This window comes from Natator depressus, chromosome 6 (genome assembly GCF_965152275.1).
Source record: "Natator depressus isolate rNatDep1 chromosome 6, rNatDep2.hap1, whole genome shotgun sequence".
NCBI lineage: Eukaryota > Metazoa > Chordata > Testudines > Cheloniidae > Natator > Natator depressus.
In genome coordinates this window covers 100,561,140-100,585,268 of record NC_134239.1, presented here as the reverse complement: position 1 = coordinate 100,585,268, position 24,129 = coordinate 100,561,140, and the positions used below count along the sequence as shown (strand labels likewise).

At 43.0% G+C, this 24,129-nt stretch overlaps 1 protein-coding gene across 6 annotated transcripts in view; it reads left to right on the top strand.

Annotated features, from left to right (window-relative positions):
* The window catches only part of TTC7B (tetratricopeptide repeat domain 7B), a 331,494-nt gene that overhangs the window by 46,222 nt on the left and 261,143 nt on the right, over window positions 1-24,129 (top strand). For all 6 annotated transcript variants that reach the window (XM_074956113.1, XM_074956116.1, XM_074956115.1 and 3 more), the window contains one exon: window positions 8,247-8,377. In XM_074956113.1, coding sequence (XP_074812214.1) covers window positions 8,247-8,377 — 131 coding nt within the window. The remainder of the gene's footprint in view (window positions 1-8,246; window positions 8,378-24,129) is intronic.

Sequence of the window (24,129 nt, the reverse complement as noted above, 5' to 3'; positions counted from 1 at the left end):
AGGGTCAGACATGAGTGTCGCTTTAAGCTGGTTAAAGGCCTTCTGACACTTTTCAGTCCGCTGACCTGCATTTGGCTGTTTCTTTTTGGTTAGGTCTGTCAGTGGGGTGGCGATTTGGCTGTATTGCGGTACAAATCGCCTGTAATATCCGGCCAAGCCTAAGAAGGATTGGACCTGTTTCTTTGACTTTGGGACAGGCCACTTTTGGATAGCATCCACTTGGGCCTGTAGGGGGTTGATAGTTCCTTGACTCAACTGGTGTCCAAGGTAAGTCACTCTGTTTAGGCCTATTTGACACTTCTTAGCCTTAACACTTAGTCCTGCCTCCCTTATGTGCTCGAAGACTTTTCATAGATGTTTCAGGTGTTCTGCCCAGGAATCCGATAATATGGCCACATCGTCAAGGTAGGCAACTGCATATTCTCCCAATCCCGCTAGGAGACCAACTACAAGTGTTTGGAAGGTTGTGGGTGCATTCCGCAGCCCGAAAGGGAGCACATTAAATTCATACAGCCCGACATGCGTGATGAAGGCTGACCTTTCCTTGGCAGATTCATCTAGCGGTACCTGCCAGTACCCCTTGGTTAAGTCCAAGGTAGAGATGAACTGGGCCCGTCCCAGTTTCTCCAATAGTTCATCTGTGCGTGGCATTGGATAGTTGTCTGGGTGAGTTACAGCATTTAGCTTATGGTAGTCCACGCAAAAACATATCTCCCCATCTGGTTTGGGAACTAGAACCACTGGAGATGCCCGTGCACTGCCAGAGGGGCTGATTATACCTATCTGTAGCATATCGTGGATCTCCCATTCTATAACAGTTTTAGCTTGAGGAGACGCCCTGTAAGGTTGGGCTCTAATTGGGTGAGCATTACCTGTGTCAATGGAGTGGAATGCCTGTTGAGTCAGTCCTGGGGTGGCTGAGAATTTCGACATGTAGCTAGTGCACAGCTCCTTGATCTGCTGTCGCTGCATACGCCCAAAGGTCATGGAGAGGTTCACCTCTTCCACGGCATCAGTACTTTTCCCTTTGTAGTAGACACTTTCAGGCCACTCAGCGTCATCTCCTCCCTGGGCTGTAAACTGACAAACCTTTAATTCTCTGGCATAAAAGGGCTTTAGAGAATTAGTATGGTACACCTTAGCCTTTCAGTTTGGTTTGGGAAATGCTATGAGATAATTAACAGCTCCCAGGCGCTCTTGGACCTTGAATGGCCCTTCCCACGACGCTTCCATTTTATGGGCCTGGAGTGCCTTTAAGACCTTGACCTGGTTCCCTACTTTGAAGGACCACTCTCTGGCATGTTTATCATACCAGGCTTTTTGCTCTTTTTGAGCATCTTTTAGGTTTTCTTTAGCAAGGGCTAAAGAGGTTTGGAGGGTGTTTTATAGGTTGGTTACAAAGTCCAGAATGTTAGTTCCTGGAGAAGGTGTAAACCCCTCTCATTGCTGCTTCACCATCTGTAATGGCCCCCTTAACCTCACGGCCATATACAATTCAAATGGTGAAAACCCTAAACTGGGGTGTGGTACAGCTCTGTAGGCAAAGAGCAACTGCTGCAAAACTAGGTCCCAATCATTGGAGTGCTCATTTATGAATTTACATATCATGGCCCCAAAAGTTCCCTTAAACTTCTCTACCAGGCCATTTGTTTGATGGTGGTAAGGGGTGGCAACCAAGTGATTCACCCCATGAGCTTTCCATGGTTTCTGCCAGGAAATTAGTTCCTGCATCTGTAAGGATGTCAGAGGGCCAAGCTACCCTGGCAAAAATGTCTGTTAGTGCCTGGCACACACTTTTAGCCCTGGTGTTGCTTAGAGCTACTGCTTCCAGCCATCGGGTGGCAAAATCCATGAAAGTCAGTTTGTACTGCTTTTCTCTGGGTGTCTTTTTCGGAAAAGGACCCAGAATACCACAGCTACTCGCTGAAATGGAACCTCAGTGATGGGGAGTGGCTGAAGAGGGGCTTTGACCTGGTCTTGGGGTTTTCCCATTCTTTGGCACACCTCACAAAACCGGACATAGGTAGAAACATCCTTGCCCATTCCCTCCCAGTGGAACGACTTTCCCAAATGGTCTTTGGTTCTCTTCACCCCAGCATGGCCACTAGGATGATCGTGGGCTAAGCTCAAGAGCTTTACCAGGTACTTAGTTGGAACTACCAACTGTCTCTGAGGATGCCAGTCTTCCTGGTGTCCACCAGAAAGAGTTCCCTTGTATAAAAGTTCTCCTTCTACAACAAACCTGGATCGATTAGAAGAGCTGAGAGGCGGTGGGTTGCTCCGTGCCACAGTCCAAGCTCTCTGGGGGCTTTCCTCTGCTTCCTGTTCAGTCTGGAACCGTTCCCTTGATTCTGGAGACATCAGTTCCTCATTGGATTGTGGACCTGGGCTTGGTCCCTCTGGAAGCAATGCAGGTGATGGGGCTGTTTCTGTTGACTGAGACCCGCTCTCACTATGTTGGGGTTCAGGCTCCGGCTGAGCCTCTTCTGTAGGGTTATCTGCTGCTGCCAGTGCAGGTTTGGTGGGGCCTTCTGGTGTTGGGGTTGCAAGTACTGGATTCAGTGCTGGCAATGGTTCAGGTGCTGGTTGTTCCGCCTGTTCTGGTTCTGGGACTGGCTCTTTCTGGATCTCTGTGACTGGATCCACTACCGCTGTTGCAGACGTTGGCATGGGGTCCAGTTCCATCACCTCTGACTGGGTCCTGGTAGAAGTCTCCGGAAGAGAGCTAGGTGTGACAGCTTGCTTAGCCTGGCTGCGGGTGACCATTTCCACCCTCTTGGCTAGCTTCACATGATTGGCCAAGTCTTCCCCAACAGCATGGAGATGGGATAATCATTATAGACTGCAAAAGTCCACGTTCCTGACCAACCCTTGTACTGGACAGGCAACTTGGCTGTAGGCAAGTCAAAAGCGTTTGACTTGAAGGGTTGAATCGTCACTTGGACCTCTGGGTCGATTAAATTGGGGTCCACTAAGGAAGCATGGCTAGGTGACACTTGTGCTCCGGTGTCCCTCCATGCTGTAACCTTCTTCCCTCCCACACTCACAGTCTTCCTCCGCTCTGAGGGTATCTGCGAGGCATCTGGACCTGAGGACCTTTGTTGGGACCCTGGTGTAATGAACTGTAATCTGTTGAGGGGCAGTTGGCCTTTACATGCCCCAGCTCATTACATTTAAAACGTTGCCCAGCTGACTGGTCAGTGGGGCGAGGTGGGTTGCTGGAGAACGGTGTGGTGGGACGATAAGGTGTCTGGAGTGTTCCTTGGGGTGTAGTTGGGGCCTTGGGCTGCCCCCGGTAGTAGGGTGTGATCTGAAGGTGTCCCTTCTGGTATCTGCTCAAACTGCGACCAAGGTTGTTCATCTCCCCTCCCTCCACCTGTTTTGTTCCGGTTTGCCCCGCCTCTCTGGCAGTCTGGGACTGCTCGTATTAATCAGCATAAGAAACAAGACTTCCTGCTGAGTCTATTTTCTTATTCCATAAAAACTGTTTTATATCATCCTTGGACATATTCAGGAATTGCTCCTGTATCATCAAATCCCGCATTCCTCCAAAGTTGGTTACATCCCGTCCTTTGAGCCATTTATGAAGCAGATCTATCATCTGGTTTACATAAGCCACATTACTTAGTCCAGGTCCTCTCTGAAGGGCTCTAAATTTTACTCTGGGAGTTTCAGGTGTAACTTGAAATTGTTTTAAAACCAAATCCTTAAATTTATTCTAGTTAGAAACCTCATCAATAGGCATCTTATTGAATATGTCCAGAGCTCTTCCAGTGAATTTTGCGACCAATGTGGTCATCTTGTGAGCATCAGGAATTTTATGGAGTGTGCACAGTCTCTCAAAGGTGAGAAAATATTTAGCAACATCACTGGATTCATCATACTGGGAATGACTATGTCCATGTTTGTGGATTGTTGGGGAAGGATTGTTAGGGTTATCCGGCATATTTTGCTGAGCCCTTGCCTTCTCTATCTCCAGTGCATTCTTCCTCTCTTTTTCCCTCTCCTCCATTTGTTTTAATTTTGCCTCCATAGCTCTCTGGTGGGCAGCCTCCTCTGCCTCCTTAGCTCTCTGGTGGGCAGTCTCCTGGGCTTTCTCTGCCTCTCTCGCTGCCTCCATATCGAGTCATTTTAGTTCGACCAGTCTCTGGTGTTCCTTTTCTTTCTCTTCTTCTTCCAGTCTGGCTATATCCAGTTTCTGTTGGGCACTGATTTTTGTCATCTTAGCCTCTCTGTTTTTAACCTAGCTATACCCGAGAGTTAGAAAGAAAGAAAAAAAAACCTGGCTTGTAAAATTTGCTGTGCTGTAACCTGATACCTTTGTCTCTAATAGCTGTTCTCAGCCTACAGAAAAATCCTTTTGTTATGGAGCTGCTCTGTCCCCAGGCAAAGAGAAAGAGTCTGCAGCTGTAATCACCTTTTACAAAACCTTTTAATATCCTGTTGTGCTTCTGGTTCAAAATGATCCCACCGTTCTGCCACCATGTCAAGGTTCCTTCCCCTCTCTGAACACTAGACTACAGATGTGGGGACCTGCATGAAAGACCCCGTAAGCTTATTCTTACCAGCTTAGGTTAAAACTTCCCCAAGGCACAGATTCCTTTCTTGCCTTGGGAACCAGCTTAGGTTAGAAACTTGATAACGCTGCCACCACCAAGCGATTTAAACAAAGAACAGGGAAAGAGCCCACTTGGAGACGTCTTCCCCCAAAATAGTCCCCCAAGCCCTACACCCCGTGTCCTGGGGAAGGCTTGATAATAATATCCTCACCAATTGGTACAGGTGAACACAGACCCAAACATTTGGATCTTAAGAACAATGAAAAATCAATCAGGTTCTTAAAAGAAGAATTTTATTTAAAGAAAAGGTAAAAGAATCACCTCTGTAAAATCAGGATGGTAAATACTTTACAGGGTAATCCAATTCAAAACATAGAGAATCCCTCTAGGCAAAACCTTAAGTTACAAAAAGACACAAAAACAGGAATACACATTCCCTCCAGCACAGCGAATTTACAAGCCAAAAAACAAAAGAAAATCTAATGCATTTTCTAGCTAGATTACTTACTAACGTTACAGGAGTTGGAGGCTTGCATCCTTGATCTGTTCCCGACAAAGACAGACGGACAAAAGCCTTCCCCCCGCCCTCTAGATTTGAAAGACTCTTGTCCCCTTGTTGGCCATTTTGGGTCAGGTGCCAGCAAGGTTACCTTAGCTTCTTAACCGTTTACAGGTGAAAGGATTTTGCCTCTGGCCAGGAGGGATTTTATAGCAGTGTATACAGAAAGGTGGTTACCCTTCCCTCTTCATTTATGACAATACATCATATATCTACAAAAATACTGAAACTTGCTTCTGCTGAGTTAGTTACTGCAGTAGATGCTACAGTATACTTATAACAGGGTGGCTTGCACTTGGGCTGGAGAGCCTGGGGCTAATCCAGCCTTCATTACAAAATTAGCCCACTTGAGAGGAATCAGGAGCTTCATGTAGAAAAGGCAGCTGGAAGCTGCAGGGTGTGCAACAGAGAGAACTAGTTGGGACTGCCAGAGGCATGAGGCCTGGCAATAAGCAAAGGGAAGCCCAGAAAACAGGAGGGTATGGAGCTGGAACTGAGGGAAATCTTTTGTGTTTGTTTTGAGACTTTTCAGTTGTTTTTGTGACACACTCTATTGCCAGCTTGGTGAAGATGGAATTAAAGGATTTTGGTCTGAGAAGGGGACTGGAAACTGAGTTCTTGAAGGGGAAATAGAATCAGCATCGTAGTCATGGTGTTATGCCAGGTTGTTAGCGGAATCTCTGAACCCTCTGCTACCAAGGAGGGAAGTAGTCCTAGAAGGAGCAACCCAAAGAAGGAGAAGATGGAAGAGTTTGTCCTCCTGTTAGCAAAGCAGCAGTAGAAAACTCAGATTCTCCTCCTGCACAAAACCAGCAGAAATCGCAGGAAGTACAGTTTGTCTTCCAACAACAGTGGCAGGAGCTGCAATGGCTCTGGCTGGGGGTGCGGGCACTGGGGAGGAGCCAGGGATGAGAGGTTTGGGATGCAGGAGGGGGCTCAAGGCTGAGGCAGGGGGTTGGGGTGCAGAGGGTGAGGGCTCTGGCTGGGGGTGTGGGCGCTGGGGTGGAGCTGGGGATGAGGGGTTTGGGGTGCAGGCTGCCCTACAGCTGCGGCAGGGAGAGAGGACTCCCCCAAGCCCACTTTTGCCACAGAAGCTGAGTCCCGGGGGAAGAGGCAGTTCTCCTTGGCTGCGGCAGCTCCGGGACTGGGGCCAGGGGAGGAGGCTCCTCTCCTGCCTGCATGGTCCTTGATAGCCTGCTGTGTGGCTGTGCAGCTTAGAGGGAATTTAGGTTTGGGAGGTGATGTGGAAGTTTCTCTGCACTTCTTAGTGGGTTGCTGGTTGGGAAGAATCCACCTAGGCTTCCAGACCACCTTTTTTTAACAGGGGAGTCCCAAGTGTCATATAGAGCCGTGAGTGATATCCTGTCAAGCTCATACCCTGATCTAAAAGCAGCCATCTTAGATCAGTTTGGGTTACCAACAGAAGTTGTGGATAGAGCTGTTTCTGTAAGAGGCCCAGCCCCATAGGCACTGTTGGTCCAGCTCAGCATTCTGATATTGACAGGAAGCCAGCACTCAGGCTACCCCAAGGGCAAAGAAGTCAACAGAGGGAAGGAGTGGGGGCTAACCTGGACCATCATGCTATAAAAGAACAGCTTCTAATCCCTTATTGTCACCAAGGGGCAAAGTTTCAGAGGGGTGATGTTAGAGTTACCAGTGGTGTGCTGCTGCTGCAGGCAAGTGGGGGTACATCCAGAAAAAACTGCCCCCTCATGGAGTGTTGACTTTGTGGGTTGCTATTTTAGTCAGGCAAGGTAGTTGAGGTCCCCTCCAAAGAGGCTATTTCTGCTGAGGGGAGGGATAAGACCTCCAGAGCTTTGTTTTCAGTGTGGGAGAAGAGGGCATAAGCAGAAGACTTGCTCTCATATGGATTGGTACGGCAGTGGGGAGGGGACGGGACGACCACAATTTGAGGAAAATAGGGAAGAACAGTTTTCACCAGGACTGGGAATTAGCAGTCCAGAGAGGGGCAGCATAGTACACAATTTGCCAGCAGGGATTGGTGAACTCTCCATATTGGGAGGAGGACCAGTAGAGCTGGAGGTTCTGACCCACTCTGTAGATCAGGGAGAAGCTTCGGGTCTCGTATCTGAAACGGTGAAACAAAGGAAGCTGAGGATGGACAAACCTCAGAGCTGCATTTGCTCCAGACAGAAAGGAGTCTTGGGGGACAGTTGCTGGTCTGGGATGTAGGAGAAATCCAGGTAGGGTCCAGAATAGAGGAAGGAGGAACCCAGACCTTGTCATAGCATTTAGGTGGTACCTGCTGGACTGTACTCTTCTGAGAGGTGACAGGCACCCAAATGATGATCCATGGGATAAGAAGGGAAACGGGGTAGCCCAAGCTCCTCCATAGGGTACCTGGTAGCAGTGAATTAATAAACGCCAGGTAGCCTTTGAGGAGCAAGATCGCCTGCATGTCATGGTTAGTGAATTCAGGATGGCGGAGAGCTGGAAAGTGTACAGACCTGGACATCACGGGGCTGGTGACAGAGGAAAAGTGGGGGAAATAGAGAGGGGTTGTTTTTTTCCCAGGGGACACAGGGGAGAGCAGCATGGTTCTGAGGGCGGTGTGGGGGTGGGTATGTAATAGGGTGGGTTGCCATTTTGTGCCTGAGGCTTAGCCAGTCCTCGTTACAAGATAACCCCACATGAGAGGAATCAGATGATTCATATAAAAGGCAACAGGGAGTGTGGAATTGAGAGATGTAGCTGGGGACTGCTGGAAGCATGAGGCCTGGCAGTAAGAAAAGGGAAGCCCAGGAAACTGGCAGCTGTGGGGAGCTGAAACCATTGGCCATCTTTGTGTTTGTTTTGTTTTGGAACTTCTGAGTTGTTTTTGTGACAGACTCTGGTGACATCTTGGTGAAGAGTGAATTAAAGGATTTGGGGCTGAGAAGGCAACTAGAAATGAATGAGTTCTTAAAGGGGCCATGGTAAATGGGAAATAGGTGTGGGTGGTAGTCTCGGTGCTATATACTGTTCAGGAGCACGATGCTTTAGTCGTTTTTGTTGTTCTCCTCCTCTGACGTTGCCAGAGGCTAGCTTAGCATGGTTCCCAAACAGGACTATTGTTTTAACCTAAGGACTATTGTTTTAACTCTTTTAAAACTGTGTTTTATTTTCAGGTCTTTGTCTAGAGAAGTTGCCAATTTCCTCTTCAACTAGTAACCTCCACACAGACCGTGAACAAGAAATCATTACGTGCTACGAGAAGGCTGGAGATATTGCCCTCCTGTACCTTCAGGAAATAGAAAGGGTAAGGTGGGATAATTTGATCAGTTGTTTCAATTGATCTTATTTATTACACAACAGCTTGCAGTCATCCATAGAACAGCAGCACCTATAGAGTTTCCACATGAAACCTTCTGAGGACTGAGAGAGACTAGATTACACGGTGTATCTTTCATTAATGTGATCAGATAACTTGGTATTCAACCAACACAGAACGTTCCGAGCTCTCATAGACATGATGGTGAAAAGGATACACAGAAAACCTTGTTGTCCCCATGATTCTACAAATGGGTTTATTTGTTTAATTTAAAAAAAAACCAAGAATGAAATAAACCCATGCCTGTAAATATCAAAAGTGAAATTATGGCTCGATTAAGGTCAATAGCAAAATTTCCAGTGACTTTGTTGGAGCCAGGATTTCACCACAGTTGTTCATTTCCCTTCCAATCCATAAAGTATGCTGGTGGAAAAGATCCTAAAATAGTGTTGTACCTATCAGCAAGATGCATGTCGTGCCCGTGGGACAGCTAAAATAACATTTGAAGAACATATGTTCATTTCATTTTATAGACATTATTCAGGGAGAATGAAAGACATACCTGTAACTTCTATTTTTCATCAATAATGTAGGACAGAAAAATTCTTCAAGCAAAATGAGGAACAAGTGAAAAAGCGTAAGGTTATTAAGGGCATGTCTACACTTACAATGGTGCAGCTGTACCGATGCAGCTGCACCGCTGCAGGGTGTCTGGTGCAGACACTCCATACTGGCAGGAGAGGGCTCTCCTGTTGATATAATAAAACTAACTCTGCGAATGGCAGAAGCTCTGTCAGCGGGAGAAGCTCTCCCACCAACTTAGCATTGTGCACACGAGCACTTATGTCAGTATAACTTATGTCGCTCTGGGGGGGGGGGTGGTTTATTCACACCCCTGAGTGACATAAGTTATGCTGCCAGAGGCTGTAGTGTAGACATAGAATTCGTTAACCAATGATAAATTTAGAGCAAACTGTGTTTCTGATACACTACTGCCTGCAGTGTATCAGAACAGTGTTTCTGATATACTACACTCACTGTGCTGAGATGTAATCAAGATAAACTTTGGTCATTGCTAAAAATCTGTGACCCTGGTGTTAAGTTAAATCATAATTTATTTGCGGTAATTGTTGACATTTTACTAGTAAATGTACCTTGATTTGATTTCAATAAATTAGGTTAATTTGTTAAACAATTAGAATTCTGTTTAAATAGCAGATTTCTTTTGTAATGTAGTTCTACCAGTCTCTGAACTTGAGTGTGGGTTATCGCTTTTAGCAAAGGAAAAATTAAACAGCAAGTGGAAATATTAAAGTAAATTCATGTGTGTTTGACACCAGAACATTTTGAGTAAATGTAATAGGCTTATACAGCACTGTTTAATTGTAAGTGAATGTTCTTCAAGCATTGCCTGCATGGATCCCACAGTCTGTGGTGCACATAGCTGAACCACTCAGTAATAGTATCTGTAATATAATTCAATTTAAAATCCTTGTCTGTGAGGGAATACCAAAGAAGCCAACTACAGTAGCAGTAACTTCAGAAAGGGGAACTACACAAAAATGAGGAAGCTAGTTACGTGGAAATTTAAAAGGAACAGTCACAAAAGTAAAATGCTTGCAAGCTGCATGGAAACTTTTTAAAAACACCATATTAGAGGTTCAGATTAAATGTATACCCCAAATTAAAAAACCTAGTAAGAAGATCAAAAAAGTGCCAACATAGCTTAATAGCAAAGTAAAAGAAGCAGTTAGAGGCCAAAAGGCATCCTTTAAAAATTGGAAGTCAAATCCTAGTGAGGAAAATAGAGAGGAGCATGAACTCTGGCAAGTCAAATGTAACAGTATAATTAGGCAGGTTGAAAGAGCATTTGAAGAGCAAGTAGCAAAAGACTCAAAAACAGACAGCAAAAAAATTTAAGTACATCAGAAGCAGGAAGCCTGCAAAAGAGTCAGTGAGGCGACTGGACAATGAAGGTGCTAAAGGAGCAATCAAGGAAGATAAGGCTATTGTGGAGAAGCTAAACAAATTGTTTGCATTGGTCTTCACTGCAGAGTACGTCAGGGAGATTCTCATACCTCAGCCATTCTTTTTAGATGGCAAATCTGAGGAACCGTCCCAAATTTAGGTGTCATTAGAGGAGGGTTTGGAACAAATTGGTAAACTAATCAGTAATAAGTTACCAGGACCAGATGGTGTTCACTTGAGTTCTGAATGAATTCAAATATGAAATAGCAGAACTACTAAGTGGTATGTAATCTATCCTTTAAATAAGCTTCTGTACTGATGTCTGTGGGATAATTAATGTGGTGCCAATTTTTAAAAAAGGCTCCAAAAGTGATGCTGGCAATTACAGGCCAGTAAACCCAACTTCAGTACCAGGCAAATTGGTTGGAACTATAGTAAAGAACAGAATTATCAGACACATAGATTAATGTGATTTGTTGGGTGAAGAGTCAACATGGCTTTTGTAAAGGGGAGTCATACCTCACTAAATCATTAGAATTCTTTGAGGGGGTCAACAGTTATGTGGACAAGGGTGATATAGCGTACTTGGACTTTCAGAAAGCCTTTGACATGGTCCCTCACCAAAGACTCTTATCAAAGTAAGCAGTCATCGGATAAGAGGGAAGGTCCTCTCATGTATCAGTAACTGGTTAAAAGACAGGAAACAAAGTGTAGGAATAAATTATCAGTTTTCAGAATGGAGAGAGGTAAATAGAAGTGTCCCCCAAGGATCTGTACTGGGGTCAGTACTGTTCAGCATATTCATAAATGATCTGGAAAAAGGGGTAAACAGTCAAGTGGCAAAGTTTGCAGATGATACAAAATTACTCAAGATAGTTAAGTCCAAACCAGATTGCGAAGAGTTCCAAAGGAATCTCACAAAACTGGGTTACTGGGCAACAAAATGGCAGATGAAATTCAGTGTTGATAAATTCAAAGTAATGCACATTGGAAAACATAATCCTCACTATACATACAAAATGATGGGATCTAACTTAGTTGTTACCACTCAAGACAGAGACCTTGGAATTGTGGATAGTTCTCTAAAAATGTCCACTGAATGTGCAGCAGCAATCCAAAAAAAAAAAAAAAGCTAACAAAGTTAGGAGCCATTAGGAAAAGGATAGATAATAAGACAGTCATATCATAATGTCACTATATAAATCCATGGTAGACCCACATCTTGAATAATGTGTGCAGTTCTGATCTACCTTTCTCAAAAAAAAAAATTGTACCTGGAAAAGGTACAGAGAAGGGCAACAAAAATTATTGGAACAGATTCCATATGAGGAGAGATTATAAAGACTGTGACTTTTCAGCTTGGAAAAGAGATGACTATGGGGGGATATGACAGAGGTCTATAAAATCATGAATGGTGTGGAGAAAGTGAATAAGCAAGGGATATTTACTCCTTCACATAACAGAAGAACCAGGGGTCATCCAATTAAATTAACAGGCAGCAAGTTTAAAACAAATGAAAGGAAGTACTTCTTCTCACAACGCACAGTCAACCTTTGGAACTCATTGCCAGTAGATGTTATGAAGGCCAAAATTATAATGGGGTTCAATAAAGAATTAGATAAGGTCCTGGAGGATAGGTCCATCAATGGCTGTTAGCCAAGATGGTCAGAGGTTCAACTCCACACTCTGGGTGTCCCTAGCCTATGATTGCCGCAAGCTGGGACTGGACAACAGGGGATGGATCACTTGATAATTACCTCTTCTATTAATTCCCTCTGAAACGTCTGGCAGTGTCCAATACCAGAAGACAGGATACTGGGCTAGATGGACCATTGGTCTGAACCAGTATGACCATTCTTATGTTCTTACGAACTTTTGTGTAGAATTCTCCATTGGGGCCCTATGCACAACCTGCCTATGTCTTTGTGCTGACCTACCTAAATGGTATCTAAGGGTCACAACCTCAAATGATTGTGTTCCAACAGCATGCAATAGATATCAAGCTGGACATTCTGGGAAGGCAGGATCCCTGCCTCTCTTAATTCACTTTTGCAAAAATTTGCCATTTTTGTATGCAAGTATAGTTAGTGTTAGGAATTTTTAGCTCTGTTGGGCACTTTGTTTTTTCTAAACCTCTGTTGAACCCTTTCTGCACTGTTGTAGGCTTTACTAAACTGGCCAAATTCCTAATCTGTTAGTTTCAAGATGTGCCCCTCCTCCAATGCCATAGTGTCCATTATGGAGGAATATACTTGGTATGTGTTTTGCCTTGGGGTGAGGGACGTATTCCAGACTGATGCACAAAATGCAAGTCTCTTACCAGCCATGCATACAGAGTTTGGGAAAGCCTCCATAAGATTTACCTCTTTGGCCAGGCCTATGCACAGTGTTTGTACTGGTATAATTACTTTAATTAATGGATTTTGTTTTGATTTTTAACCAAAGTAGTTATATTGGTAGAACTCCTAATTTGGATTCAGGTATACTGAGATAAAGGTACTGTATATTGGTATAGCTTATTCCCTTTCCTGTATGGGAAAAGCTGTACTGTATAAAGGTGCTTTATTCTGGTATAACTCTGCCTATACTAGTAGGGTTGTAATACTTTAACTGTTCTAGTATAGTAGAACCTCAGAGTTATGACCCCCAGAGTGACGAACTGACCAGTCAATCACACCTCATTTGGAACCGGAAGTACACAATCAGGCAGCACCAGAGACCAAAAATGAAAGAAAAAAGCAAATACAGTGCTGTGTTAAACTTAAACTACTAAAAAAAAAAAAAGGGGGGGGGGGGGGAAGCAGCATTTTTCTTCTGCATAGTAAAGTTTCAAAGCTGTATTAAGTCAATGTTCAGTTGTAAACTTTTAAAAGAACAAACATAATGTTTTGTTCAGAGTTACAAATATTTCAGAGTTACGAACAACCTCCCTTCCCAATGTGTTTGCAACTGAGGTTCTACTATATAGTTAAAATGGTATAACTTGTGTGTAGACAAGCCTTCAGAGGTAACTGAGTGTCACTCTCTACAAAGGTTACATAGCTATAGTCTCTCTGGTGCACCGTTTACAGATGAAGAGTGTTGTAGATGATAGACCAAAAATGTTACCAATAAAACTGGTTTATTGAATTTCACAAGGTCTTGCTGCATTAACAGAAGTTTTGTTTCTTCTTTCATTGCTCAAGCAAAACCATCAAGAAATTAGCACCGTACCAGTCTTGATGTTACTGTTACCTTCTGTAATGATTTGGTGAATCTATGTACAGTTCATGAATTCTGATTGATGTGGACTCATTATGCATCCATATTAAACTACAAACTTCGTGTTGATTGTAACACTGGTCTGACTTTTCTGCTGTCTGTTTTTTACCTCCATCTTAGTCTGAAATTCCAGAGATGTTGACAAAGAACTAACAGTGGAGGGTCATTAAACCTTGATGGCAAATGCAAATGGAGACATCGTATGTCAGTGAGCTGGCTACTGCCCAGAAGAACCTCCCAGGTGTGCTAGTAACCAGGCAACTGATCATCTGACTGGAGGGAGTTGAGGCTTTCATAGGGATCATCTGACAAAGAGGGCTGGAAATTAAAAAAGGAAGGTTCTCTCATTGGCCATTTTAGAGAGTAGAAGGATGGTGACTGCAGAGGTCAGAGATCAAGATTCCAAGTTCCTGGGGAGAAGCCATGTGCTGGAGAGGAGGGATCCTAGACTCCCTTAGAATTTAGTCAGAGTATTCTGCTAAATATACTCCAGACTGGTAAGGAAAGCGAGGCAAGGAGTAGCCTACAGATATTTTATTGTTTGCCTAGATCTCTGTCTCTTTTGCTGTCTAAAGTGTGATGGTGTTTAGAAATCCTTTTGCAAAGTCTATGTGCTTCAACTGTGAGATGTCCCTTAGGGGACAACTATAAACCAGAATGCCAAGAAAGTTGGAGTTATGAGAGTGTGTGTGCATAAGCCACTGGGGTGTGTGTAGTCAGCACTGGTTCTGGGGGCCCTAGGACACCTTTACCAGGACATCCCACTTCCAGAAGGGGTAACAGAGGAGCTATACCCAGAATGTGTGCCAGAGAGGCTAAAGAGGAGAGATTACTGGAACCTGCTCAGACCAAGGGAATCTTAAGATTACACAGGTCCAGGATTGGGATCAAAACACAGTAGTCTGGTCAGTGTCCAGCCACATGACCAGGTCTGTAACTTCTTCATATATAATCAATAGGACGTGAAGGATGTCATTTAAAGGTGAACTGCAAAGCTGAAATGAAAAATTCCAGGATATATATTAACTTCCATTTAAAAAAAAATATTTTCTTTTGTGCTAGGGACTAAAGGCATCAGTGAAATACCACTGCTTAGTAAATGGGAACTTGCCACAGGATTTCACATACTGGGAAAGGTGAAAGAAAAAGAAAAGCTTAAACTTATTTTTGTGCCGAATGTTTCCTGCAGTCTTGTTGATGAAGAACACAAAGCATGCAGAGTTCTGTGTAAATGTTACATTACAAATTTGGAATTAAAAGTGCCATATACTCTTTACCTAAACATCTGTTTAACTTGCCCCAGGAATAGCTTCAGCATTTCAAAAGTAAATAGTTTTCTAACCCAGAAAGAGCTCATAGTAGTGCTATAGTGCTTTTGTATTACTAAAAGATATTTTAGAACTACAAATTAAGAACTCCCCATATGGTGCCTTTCTTTGTCACTCTGTGTGCAGTAACTAACAAACCGTACCTTCTTTGTGCTGCATAGGCAGTGTCAGAATGGAAATTCTCGTTATTTGCTTGAATTCAATACTGTTATTGACGACTCATCTATTTGAAAAGATGAGTTGAAAAGTAATGTAACATTATTTTATGTACTAATCAGCACTTCTTCATTTGATGTTTTGGGAGTGCTGAGTCTCTAGAAGTAACACTAGGTCAAGGTTATAGCTATGTGACTTACATAATACACACTACAAATACACTTCCTAAAACCGGAAAGGGGCTGCACCAATTTGTTTAGCAATTGCCTTCTCTTTCTTCCTAATGGAGATTTTGCTTTCTTGTTGACAGACCTTCAGATACAGTTAATTTTGATTGTGTGCTGCATGAAGAGATGTCCTTTGCGCTTGACAAATTTGAATTGATTGGTTGTTTTGGTCCATTGCTATATTATATGATTTTTATGAAGTTAAAATGTTGCTTGGATTTTCACCTAAGGGACATCTGTACATAACTGAATTTAATCAACACAATAACCTCAGAATTAATATGGTGAAAAGCACTTTTTCCTTGTTTGAGTAATAAAATGTGTTGAAAATTTTTAATCAAAGCTGGCATTTCAGAGCCTCCTTAGTAGAAGAGAAAACATGAGCAAGCAGGTTGAAGCACAGGACCGAGAGTTGGGAAATCTGAGTTCTATTCCCAGATTTCTTCAGTGACCTGGGGCAAGTCCCTGTACCTCTCTGTGCCACGGTTTCCCAGTTTTGAAATATGGGGAAAATCTTGAAGTTATAACCATTGTTTATTTGTGTAAAGATTTGAGCTTCTGAATTAAAAAATCTGTCTCTTCACTTCAGCCTACACCTGCCCTTCACACCCTTCTCCTTCTCCCCTTGCCTGTTATCCACTGCCTTGTCCCCCTTCCTCCCATCAGTGTCCCCGCTACCTTCCTTTCTTTCCGTTTATCAAATCCCCTCCTAAGTAAACCCATCCTAAGATTTTCTGTCTGTTAGCCTGTTTGTATAACGCTCTGTACGGTGGGGCTCCTTTCTCAGTTGACCCCTACCATAATAAATCTAATGGACAATAATAATCGGATATCTACTTTAATTGCACTCATTTTCTGTAGACATTGTTGCAAGAGGGGAAAAGGCTACGTGCTACCATAGTAAGTTTTTCTGCAGAGCCAAAGCAATAATATTGATTGAAATGATTCATATTTCACTTAAAACATTATGAATTATTAAAAGAGGGTTTGCTAGAGATGATTTTAAGTAATGGTATGTACCCACCACTTTTTGTAATTGGATTTATCTCTAAAATGTTTGAATCCATTCTCAGTTGGTAGTGTCTGGAATTTATCATCATTTAATGTCTGTTTGACTATTTTCACCAAGGTTTCCAATAGTCTCAGTCCAGTTCCTAGTGGACATAAGTCCATATTGGAAGTGGCATTAACTGTCAGTCTTACAATGTGCCAGGATTTATCAGTCATCAAACTGGAATACTCTTTCCACCCTAAAGGGTGACTCTTCTTGGTGAAAAATGAGGCATATTGGTGAGGCAATAAGTAAGGAATGTCTACACACCTACTGCCATGTGTTCCCTGTTCAGTGAAAAGAACATCTGTTCCCACAGTAGTCTGTCACTTTATAGGAATACTTAACACTTCACTGAAAATTTAAAAAAGAAGAGAGATCTATGAAATTACAACAGCCCCACAAAATGCTAAATAACATGTATATATTGGGTCTGTTCTTTATAATTAATAAACATTGTATATTTGACTATGTAAATTTCCTTTTGACAGGTGCACAAACCAGAGTAGTCCCCTAAATTAGTGCACACATACATTTTATGAATAAGTTAATTACATAATTCCCATTTACATATTTTAGTTTAGCACTTGTCTTCTCTTTTCTTTGATTCCCATCCATCAGCTCAGTAGCAATGATTGGGCTGAATGAAGTCCGTTAACTCTTTCTTTCTTGTATCAGCTTCATGGCTTTGTTCATCTTTAACCTTTTTGTTCTGTCATTCTTGACCGCATCTATCCAACACATTCTCCGTCTTCCTCCATTTCTAGTTGCATGGACTCTGGTATGTATTGCCATGTATGGTATCTTTTCCAAGTCCATTGTTGCCATGTGTCCAAACCATTGAAGTTGTCTTCCTTGAATCTTCTGGAACAGCATTATTTCTTGCCCCTGCTGTTTTCTTATCTCTTCATTTTTAATCTTCTGCAGTCTTGACGCTCTCAGTATTCCTATCAGCCAGTTCACTTCTGCAGTCAAAATCTTTCATTCATCAGCTTTTCTCCTACTCCAGCATTCTGACCTACATAGCAGTACTTCCAAGACCGTTGTCTCATATACACTGATTTTTGTTTTTATTTAAATGTCTTGAACCTTCCAGGTATTTCAGAGCTTTCCAAATGCTGTAGCAGCTAATCTGATTGATTTGTTCTTTTTTTGTCTTCATGATTCCCATTCTTTGATATTAGTCCTCCAAGGTAAACAATTTTTTCCACTTGTAGTTCTTTGTCTCTGAGTTTGATCTTTACCTCTTTCTTTTGTTTTCCAAGTGCCATAATTTGTCTTCTCCGTGCTGATCTTCAATCCAAATTTTCTGCTTTCGCTGGCTACCTTTTCAGTTATTCTCTGTAAATACTGCTTAGTCAGTGCAGTGAGGTCAATATAATCTGTGAATCTAAAAGTTATGCACTGTCAGACCATGTAACATGACTCCTCCCAGTTCATCTGTGCACTACAACCCTTATTGCTTCCAGCATCAAGTTGAAAAAATCTGGTGATAGCATTTGTAGCACTGCTTTAACAAGGCAAAAATGTTAATCTTTTTTTTAATAGCAGTATTAATTTAAACCAGTTTTCTTCAGCAGAATTAAAGAGCTGCTTAGCAAGGATGAAATAGAAGTATTATTGTATTGGCTTATATGAATCACAGAAGTAATATGTCAAAATACCTACAGCACGTGTGTGAAAGGTTTTTCAGGCATTGAAGAAATTATTCAGACCCATTTTGTGTTGAAAAGCTCCCAAATGCTTTCTTTTTAAAACCTGAAACTGATCATGGACTTAGACATCAATGATATCAAGTGTTGTTAACATGTTTTAAAGAAAATTGGTTTAGAAATAATTGTCAAGTGTTTGAAGATCTTTATGCTGCTCACATGTAGTCCGGTACATGCTTAAAAGTTTAGTGCTAAATTAAATACCAAGCTGCAAGTTCCAAGGTATGTGTCTCTTTAGTTGCCCATATTTTAATTGCATGTCACATGTTGAAATTAAACTGGATTTTTCTCTTGTCTTTTTCCTTGTTATAAATAATGAATAAGAGAGCTTACTATAAAAAGTGTGTTAATGAACATTAATGGTTGAGATTTTAAATGCATAACATTCAGGAAATTAATTTATGGTTTATCAGGGAAGGTGGTGCACTCAGCATCACTTGGAGTCTTTTTCACGAGATTAGATATCTTTCAAAAAGACATGCTTTAATCCAGTTTCTAGGGAAAAATCTATGGCCTGTGTATGGAGGTGGTCAGACTATATGATTGTGGTGGTCTGTTCTGGTCTTAGACTCTACGAATCTAGAAAGTCATTACTAAATCACGCTGTATCTGAACCAGCTCCTACAGATGAAAGATCTTGGGGGCCTGATTCTGATCCCATCTACATCTGGTATAAATCAGAAGCACCACCACTAAAGTCATTTGAGTTACATCAGTGCAAAACCAGCAAAAGTGAGATCAGAATCACGCCATTTATCTTACTGCCAATTATCATGTTATCAATTCCAACCGAGAGACCTGGTTTTCCTTTCTCCCTGAAATACATTTTGATAAGGAACTTGTTTTCTTTTCTGCTTTGAACTTGGATTATATGTATTTCCCTTAATCTTTTCTTTGTCTCCCTATATTCTCTAAGATAAGAAACTACATGTTCTTGTAAAATGTATGTGATGAAGAAACCCTGGAGTGTTGTTGAATCAGTTCAGTAGCCACAGGAAACCATAGTTAAAAATTAGTCTTAATAATATGATGGATGTTTGCCAAATTTAGTTTTGTAACTGGTTGCAATGTGCAGTGAAATAGATCACTTTCTCAGAAACCCTCAGAAGTAGCTGAGAAGCTGCTCATCTTTCATCAAGCTACATTATAGGAACTTAGATAAATAGTGATCTTGTAATGTAGTGAGGTACATTATAGGAACTTAGACACAACAGTAAAATGCTTAAGGTAATATTTCTCTTGCATACAGTTCCTTTATAGGGTATGTCAGGCTTGACAAAGCCCTGGCAGGGATGATTTACTTGGGGATTGGTCCTGCTTTGAGCAGGGGGTTGGACTAGATGACCTCCTTAGGTCCCTTCCAACCCTGATAGTCTAAGACTGCTTGGTACTGAAATTTGACACAGAGTTAAGGAAGGCCTTCGTACTAGCTTGCTAATAGATTGCCAGAAGGGTGCACTTCTGGCATGTCTAAAGTAAACATAAGAGACACGAGGTGAGTGTGTTTAATATATTTTATTGGACCAACTTCTTTGATGAAAGAGGGAAGCTATCAAGCTGTACGGAGCTCCTGAAGAAGAGCTCTGTGTAGGTCAAAAGCTTGTCTCTTACGCCAACAGAACTTGGTCCAATAACAGATATTACTTCACCTTGTCTCTGTACTATCCTGGGACCAACACGGCTACAACAACACTGCAAACAACAATGGAACATTAAAGTGAATGTTCTCAGTTAAAAATTACTGATACGAGTTAGATGTCGTCAAGTTAGAAGGGCCTGATGAAATACATCCTAGAATATTTAAGGAATTGGCTGAAGAGTTATCTGAGCCATTTGAGATTATTTTTGAGAACTCATGGAGGACGGGAGTGATCCCAGAGGACTGGAAAAGAGCAAATATAGTACCAGTCTATAAAATGGGGAATAAGAACAACCCAGGAAGTTGTAGAGCAGTCACCTTAACTTTGCTACACAGAAAGCTAATGGAGCAAATAATCAATATCTAAGGACCTAGGAGATAATAAGATAAGTAACAATCAACCTGGATTCTTCAAGTACAAGTCATGTCAAACCAACCTAATACTCTTCTTTAACAGGGTAACAAGCCTTATGGATGGAGGGAAGCAGTGCCTGTGATATAGCTTGACTTTAGTAGGGCTTTTGATACTGTCTCATGTGACCGTCTCATTAACAAACTAGAGAAATATAGTCTAGATGAACCTACTATAAGATGGATGCACAGCTGGTTTGAAAAGCATACTCAGAGCTTTTATTACTGGTTCACAGTCAGGCTGGAAGGACAGATCCTGCTGGGCCTGGGTTCTATTCACTATCTTCATAAATTATTTGGAGAATGGCATAGAGAATACAGTTCCAAAGATTGCAGATGATATCAAGTTTTGGAGGACTCATAGACTTTAAGGTCAGAAGGGATCATTATGATCATCTAGTTTGACCTCCTGCACACCGCAGGCCACAGAATCTCACCCACCCACTCCTGTAATAAACCACTAACCTATGTCTGAGCTATTGAAGTCCTCAAATCATGGTTTAGAGACTTCAAGGTGCAGAGAATCCTCTAGCAAGTGACCCGTGCCAAATGCTGCAGAGGAAGGCGAAACCCCCCCGGGGCCTCTTCCAATCTTCCCTGGAGGAAAATTCCTTCCTGACCTCAAATATGGCAATCAGCTAAACCCTGAGCATGTGGGCAAGACTCACCAGCCAGACACCCAGGAAAGAATACTCTGTTGTAACTCAGATCCCACCCCATCTAACATCCCATCATAGGCCATTGGGCATCTTTACCGCTAACAGTCAAAGATCAATTAATTCCATCCCCTCCATAAACTTAGCAAGCTTAGTCTTGAAGCCAGATATGTCTTTTGCCCCCACTGCTCCCCTTGGAAGGCTGTTCCAGAACTTCACTCCTCTGATGGTTAGAAACCTTCATTTAATTTCAAGTCTAAACTTCCCGATGACCAGTTTATATCCATTTGTTCTTGTGTCCACGTTGGTACTGAGCTTAAATAATTCCTCTCCCTCCCTGGTGTTTATCCCTCTGATATATTTATAGAAAGCAATCATATCTCCCCTCAGCCTTCTTTTGGTTAGGCTAAATAAGCCAAGCTCTTTGAGTCTCCTTTCATAGGACAGGTTTTCCATTCCTCAGATCGTCCCAGTAGCCCTTCTCTGTGCCTGTTCCAGTTTGAATTCATCCTTCTTAGACATGGGAGACCAGAACTGCACACAGTATTCCAGATGAGGTCTCATCAGTGCCTTGTATAACGGTACTAACACCTCTTTATCTCTACTGGAAATACCTCGCCTGATGCATCCCAAGACCGCATTAGCTTTTTTCACGGCCATATCACATTGGTGGCTCATAGTCATCCTGTGATCAACCAATACTCTGAGGTCCTTCTCCTCCTTTGTTACTTCCAACTGATGAGTCCCCAGCTTATAACAAAAATTCTTGTTGTTAATCCCTAAATGCATGACCTTGCACTTTTGACTATTAAATTTCATCCTATTACTATTACACCAGTTTACAGGGTCATCCAGATCTTCCTGTATGATATCCCAGTCCTTCTCTGTATTGTCAATACCTCCCAGCTTTATGTCATCCACAGACTTTATTAGCACACTCCCACTTTTTGTGCTGAGGTCAGTAATAAAAAGATTAAATAAGATTGGTCCCAAAACTGATCCCTGAGGAACTCCACTAGTAACGTCCCTCCAGCCTGACAGTTCACCTTTCAGTAGGACCCGTTGTAGTCTCCCCTTTAACCAATTCCTTATCCATCTTTCAATTTGCATATTGATCCCCATCTTTTCCAATTTAAATAATTCCCCATGTGGAACTGTATCAAATGCCTTACTGAAATCGAGGTAAATTAGATCCACGGCGTTTCCTTTGTCGAAAAAATCTGTTTCCTTCTCAAAGAAGGAGATCAGGTTGGTTTGGCATGATCTACCTTCTGTAAAACCATGTTGTATTTTGTCCCAGTTACCATTGACCTCAATATCCTTAACTGCTTTCTCCTTCAAAATTTTTTCCAAGACCTTGCATACTACAGATGTCAAACTAACAGGCTGTAGTTACCCGGGTCACTTTAATTTCCTTTCTTAGAAATAGGAACTATGTTAGCAATTATCCAGTCATACGGTACAACCTTTGAGTTTACAGATTCATTAAAAATTCTTGCTAATGGGCTTGCAATTTCATGTGCCAGTTCCTTTAATATTCTTGGATGAAGATTATCTGGGCCCCCGATTTAGTCCCATTAAGTTGTTCGAGTTTGGCTTCTACCTAGGATGTGGTAATATCTACCTCCATAGCCTCATTTCCATTTGTCATCCTGCCATTATCCCTAAGGTCCTCATTAGCTTAATTAAAGAATGAGGAAATAATGGGCCATGCCTAGATTATCCTTAACCTCCACTCCATCGTCAGTGTTCAGCGGTCCCACTTATTCTTTCTTTGTTTTCTTCTTATTTATATGGCTTGTGACAGGGTTGGACCAGATGGCTACAGGAGAGTAATAGAAGGCAGATATGTTAGCCCCAGGCTAAGTAGGTCCCTTTTCCCTGGATAAGGTAACAGGGAAGGTTCCAGAACAATCAGGAACCTTCTGGAGACCATTAAGACAGGCTGATTAGAACACCTGCAGCCAATCAAGAAGCTGTTAGAATCAATTAAGGCAGGCCTATCAGGGCACCTGGGTTTAAAAAGGAGCTCACTTCAGTTTGTGGTGTGCGTGTGAGGAGCTGGGAGCAAGAGGCACTAGGAGCTGAGAGTGAGAACGTGGACTGTTGGAGGACTGAGGTGTACAAGCATTATCAGACACCAGGAGGAAGGTCTTATGGTGAGGATAAAGAAGGTGTTGGGAGGAGGCCATGGGGAAGTAGCCCAGGGAGTTGTAGGTGTCGCACAGCTTTTCCAGGAGACACTCTAGACAGCTGCATTCCACAGGGCCCTGGGCTGGAATCCGGAGTAGAGGGTGGGCCCGGGTTTCCCCCAGATCCTCCTAACTCCTGGTCAGACACAGGAGGAGTCGACCTGGACTGTGGGTTCAGAAAAACGGCCAAGCTGAGGGCTGCTGTGAAGCTCCAAGGCGAGCAAATCTGGCAATAAGCGCAAGACCCACCAAGGTAGAGGAGGAACTTTGTCACAACTGGTGTCAGCACTGGGATTTGGTGTACACAGCGTGGCAGAAGAAGGAGGGTGTTTGGGGGGGAGGGGAGGGTCTAGTTTTTATTTTTTTTCACCACAATGGAGGAGGTAGTGCGGGCACTGATACAAGCTACGGCTGCCCAGCAGGAGGCTACCCGTGTCCAGGCAGCCACCCAACAGGAGGCAGTGTGGCTGCAGCAAGAGACTAATCGCCAGCTGATGGACCAGGCTGCTCAAGACCGGGCTATGTTGCGGGAACTAGTAAACCAGGTAAAGGCCCTTACAGAGCTGAACCGCGGCCATGATGGGACGCAGATCATGCGGACCAGCAATTGGCTGCAGAAAATGACGCGGGAGGATGACGTAGAGGCATACCTCCTGGCCTTTGAGAGGACAGCCCTGCAGGAGGCTTGGCCCCGAGAACAGTGGTCTGGCATCCTTGCTCCATTCCTGTGTGGGGAGGCCCAGAAGGCCTACTGTGATTTGCCTGAAGAGGCTGCGGCAGACTACCCCCAGCTGAAAGCAGAGATCCTGGCCAGATCTGGGGTAAAGACCACAGTGCGGGCCCAGAGATATCATGAGTGGAGGTACCAGGAAAACAAAACCCCGTGGTCCCAATCATATGACCTCATCCATCTTGCACGAAAGTGGTTACGAACGGAGTCCGGAGGAGATACTAGAGGTTCTGGTCATCGACCGGTACATGAGAGGACTACCGCCAGACCTTCGCTCCAGGGTAAGCCAGAACGAATCCTCTACCTATGACGAGGTCGTCACGTTGGTAGAAAGGTGAAGGATGGCGAGGGAGCTGACCCGACCAGTTAAGGAAGAAGCACCCTGGGGTAAACTAGCAGCACCAAGCCC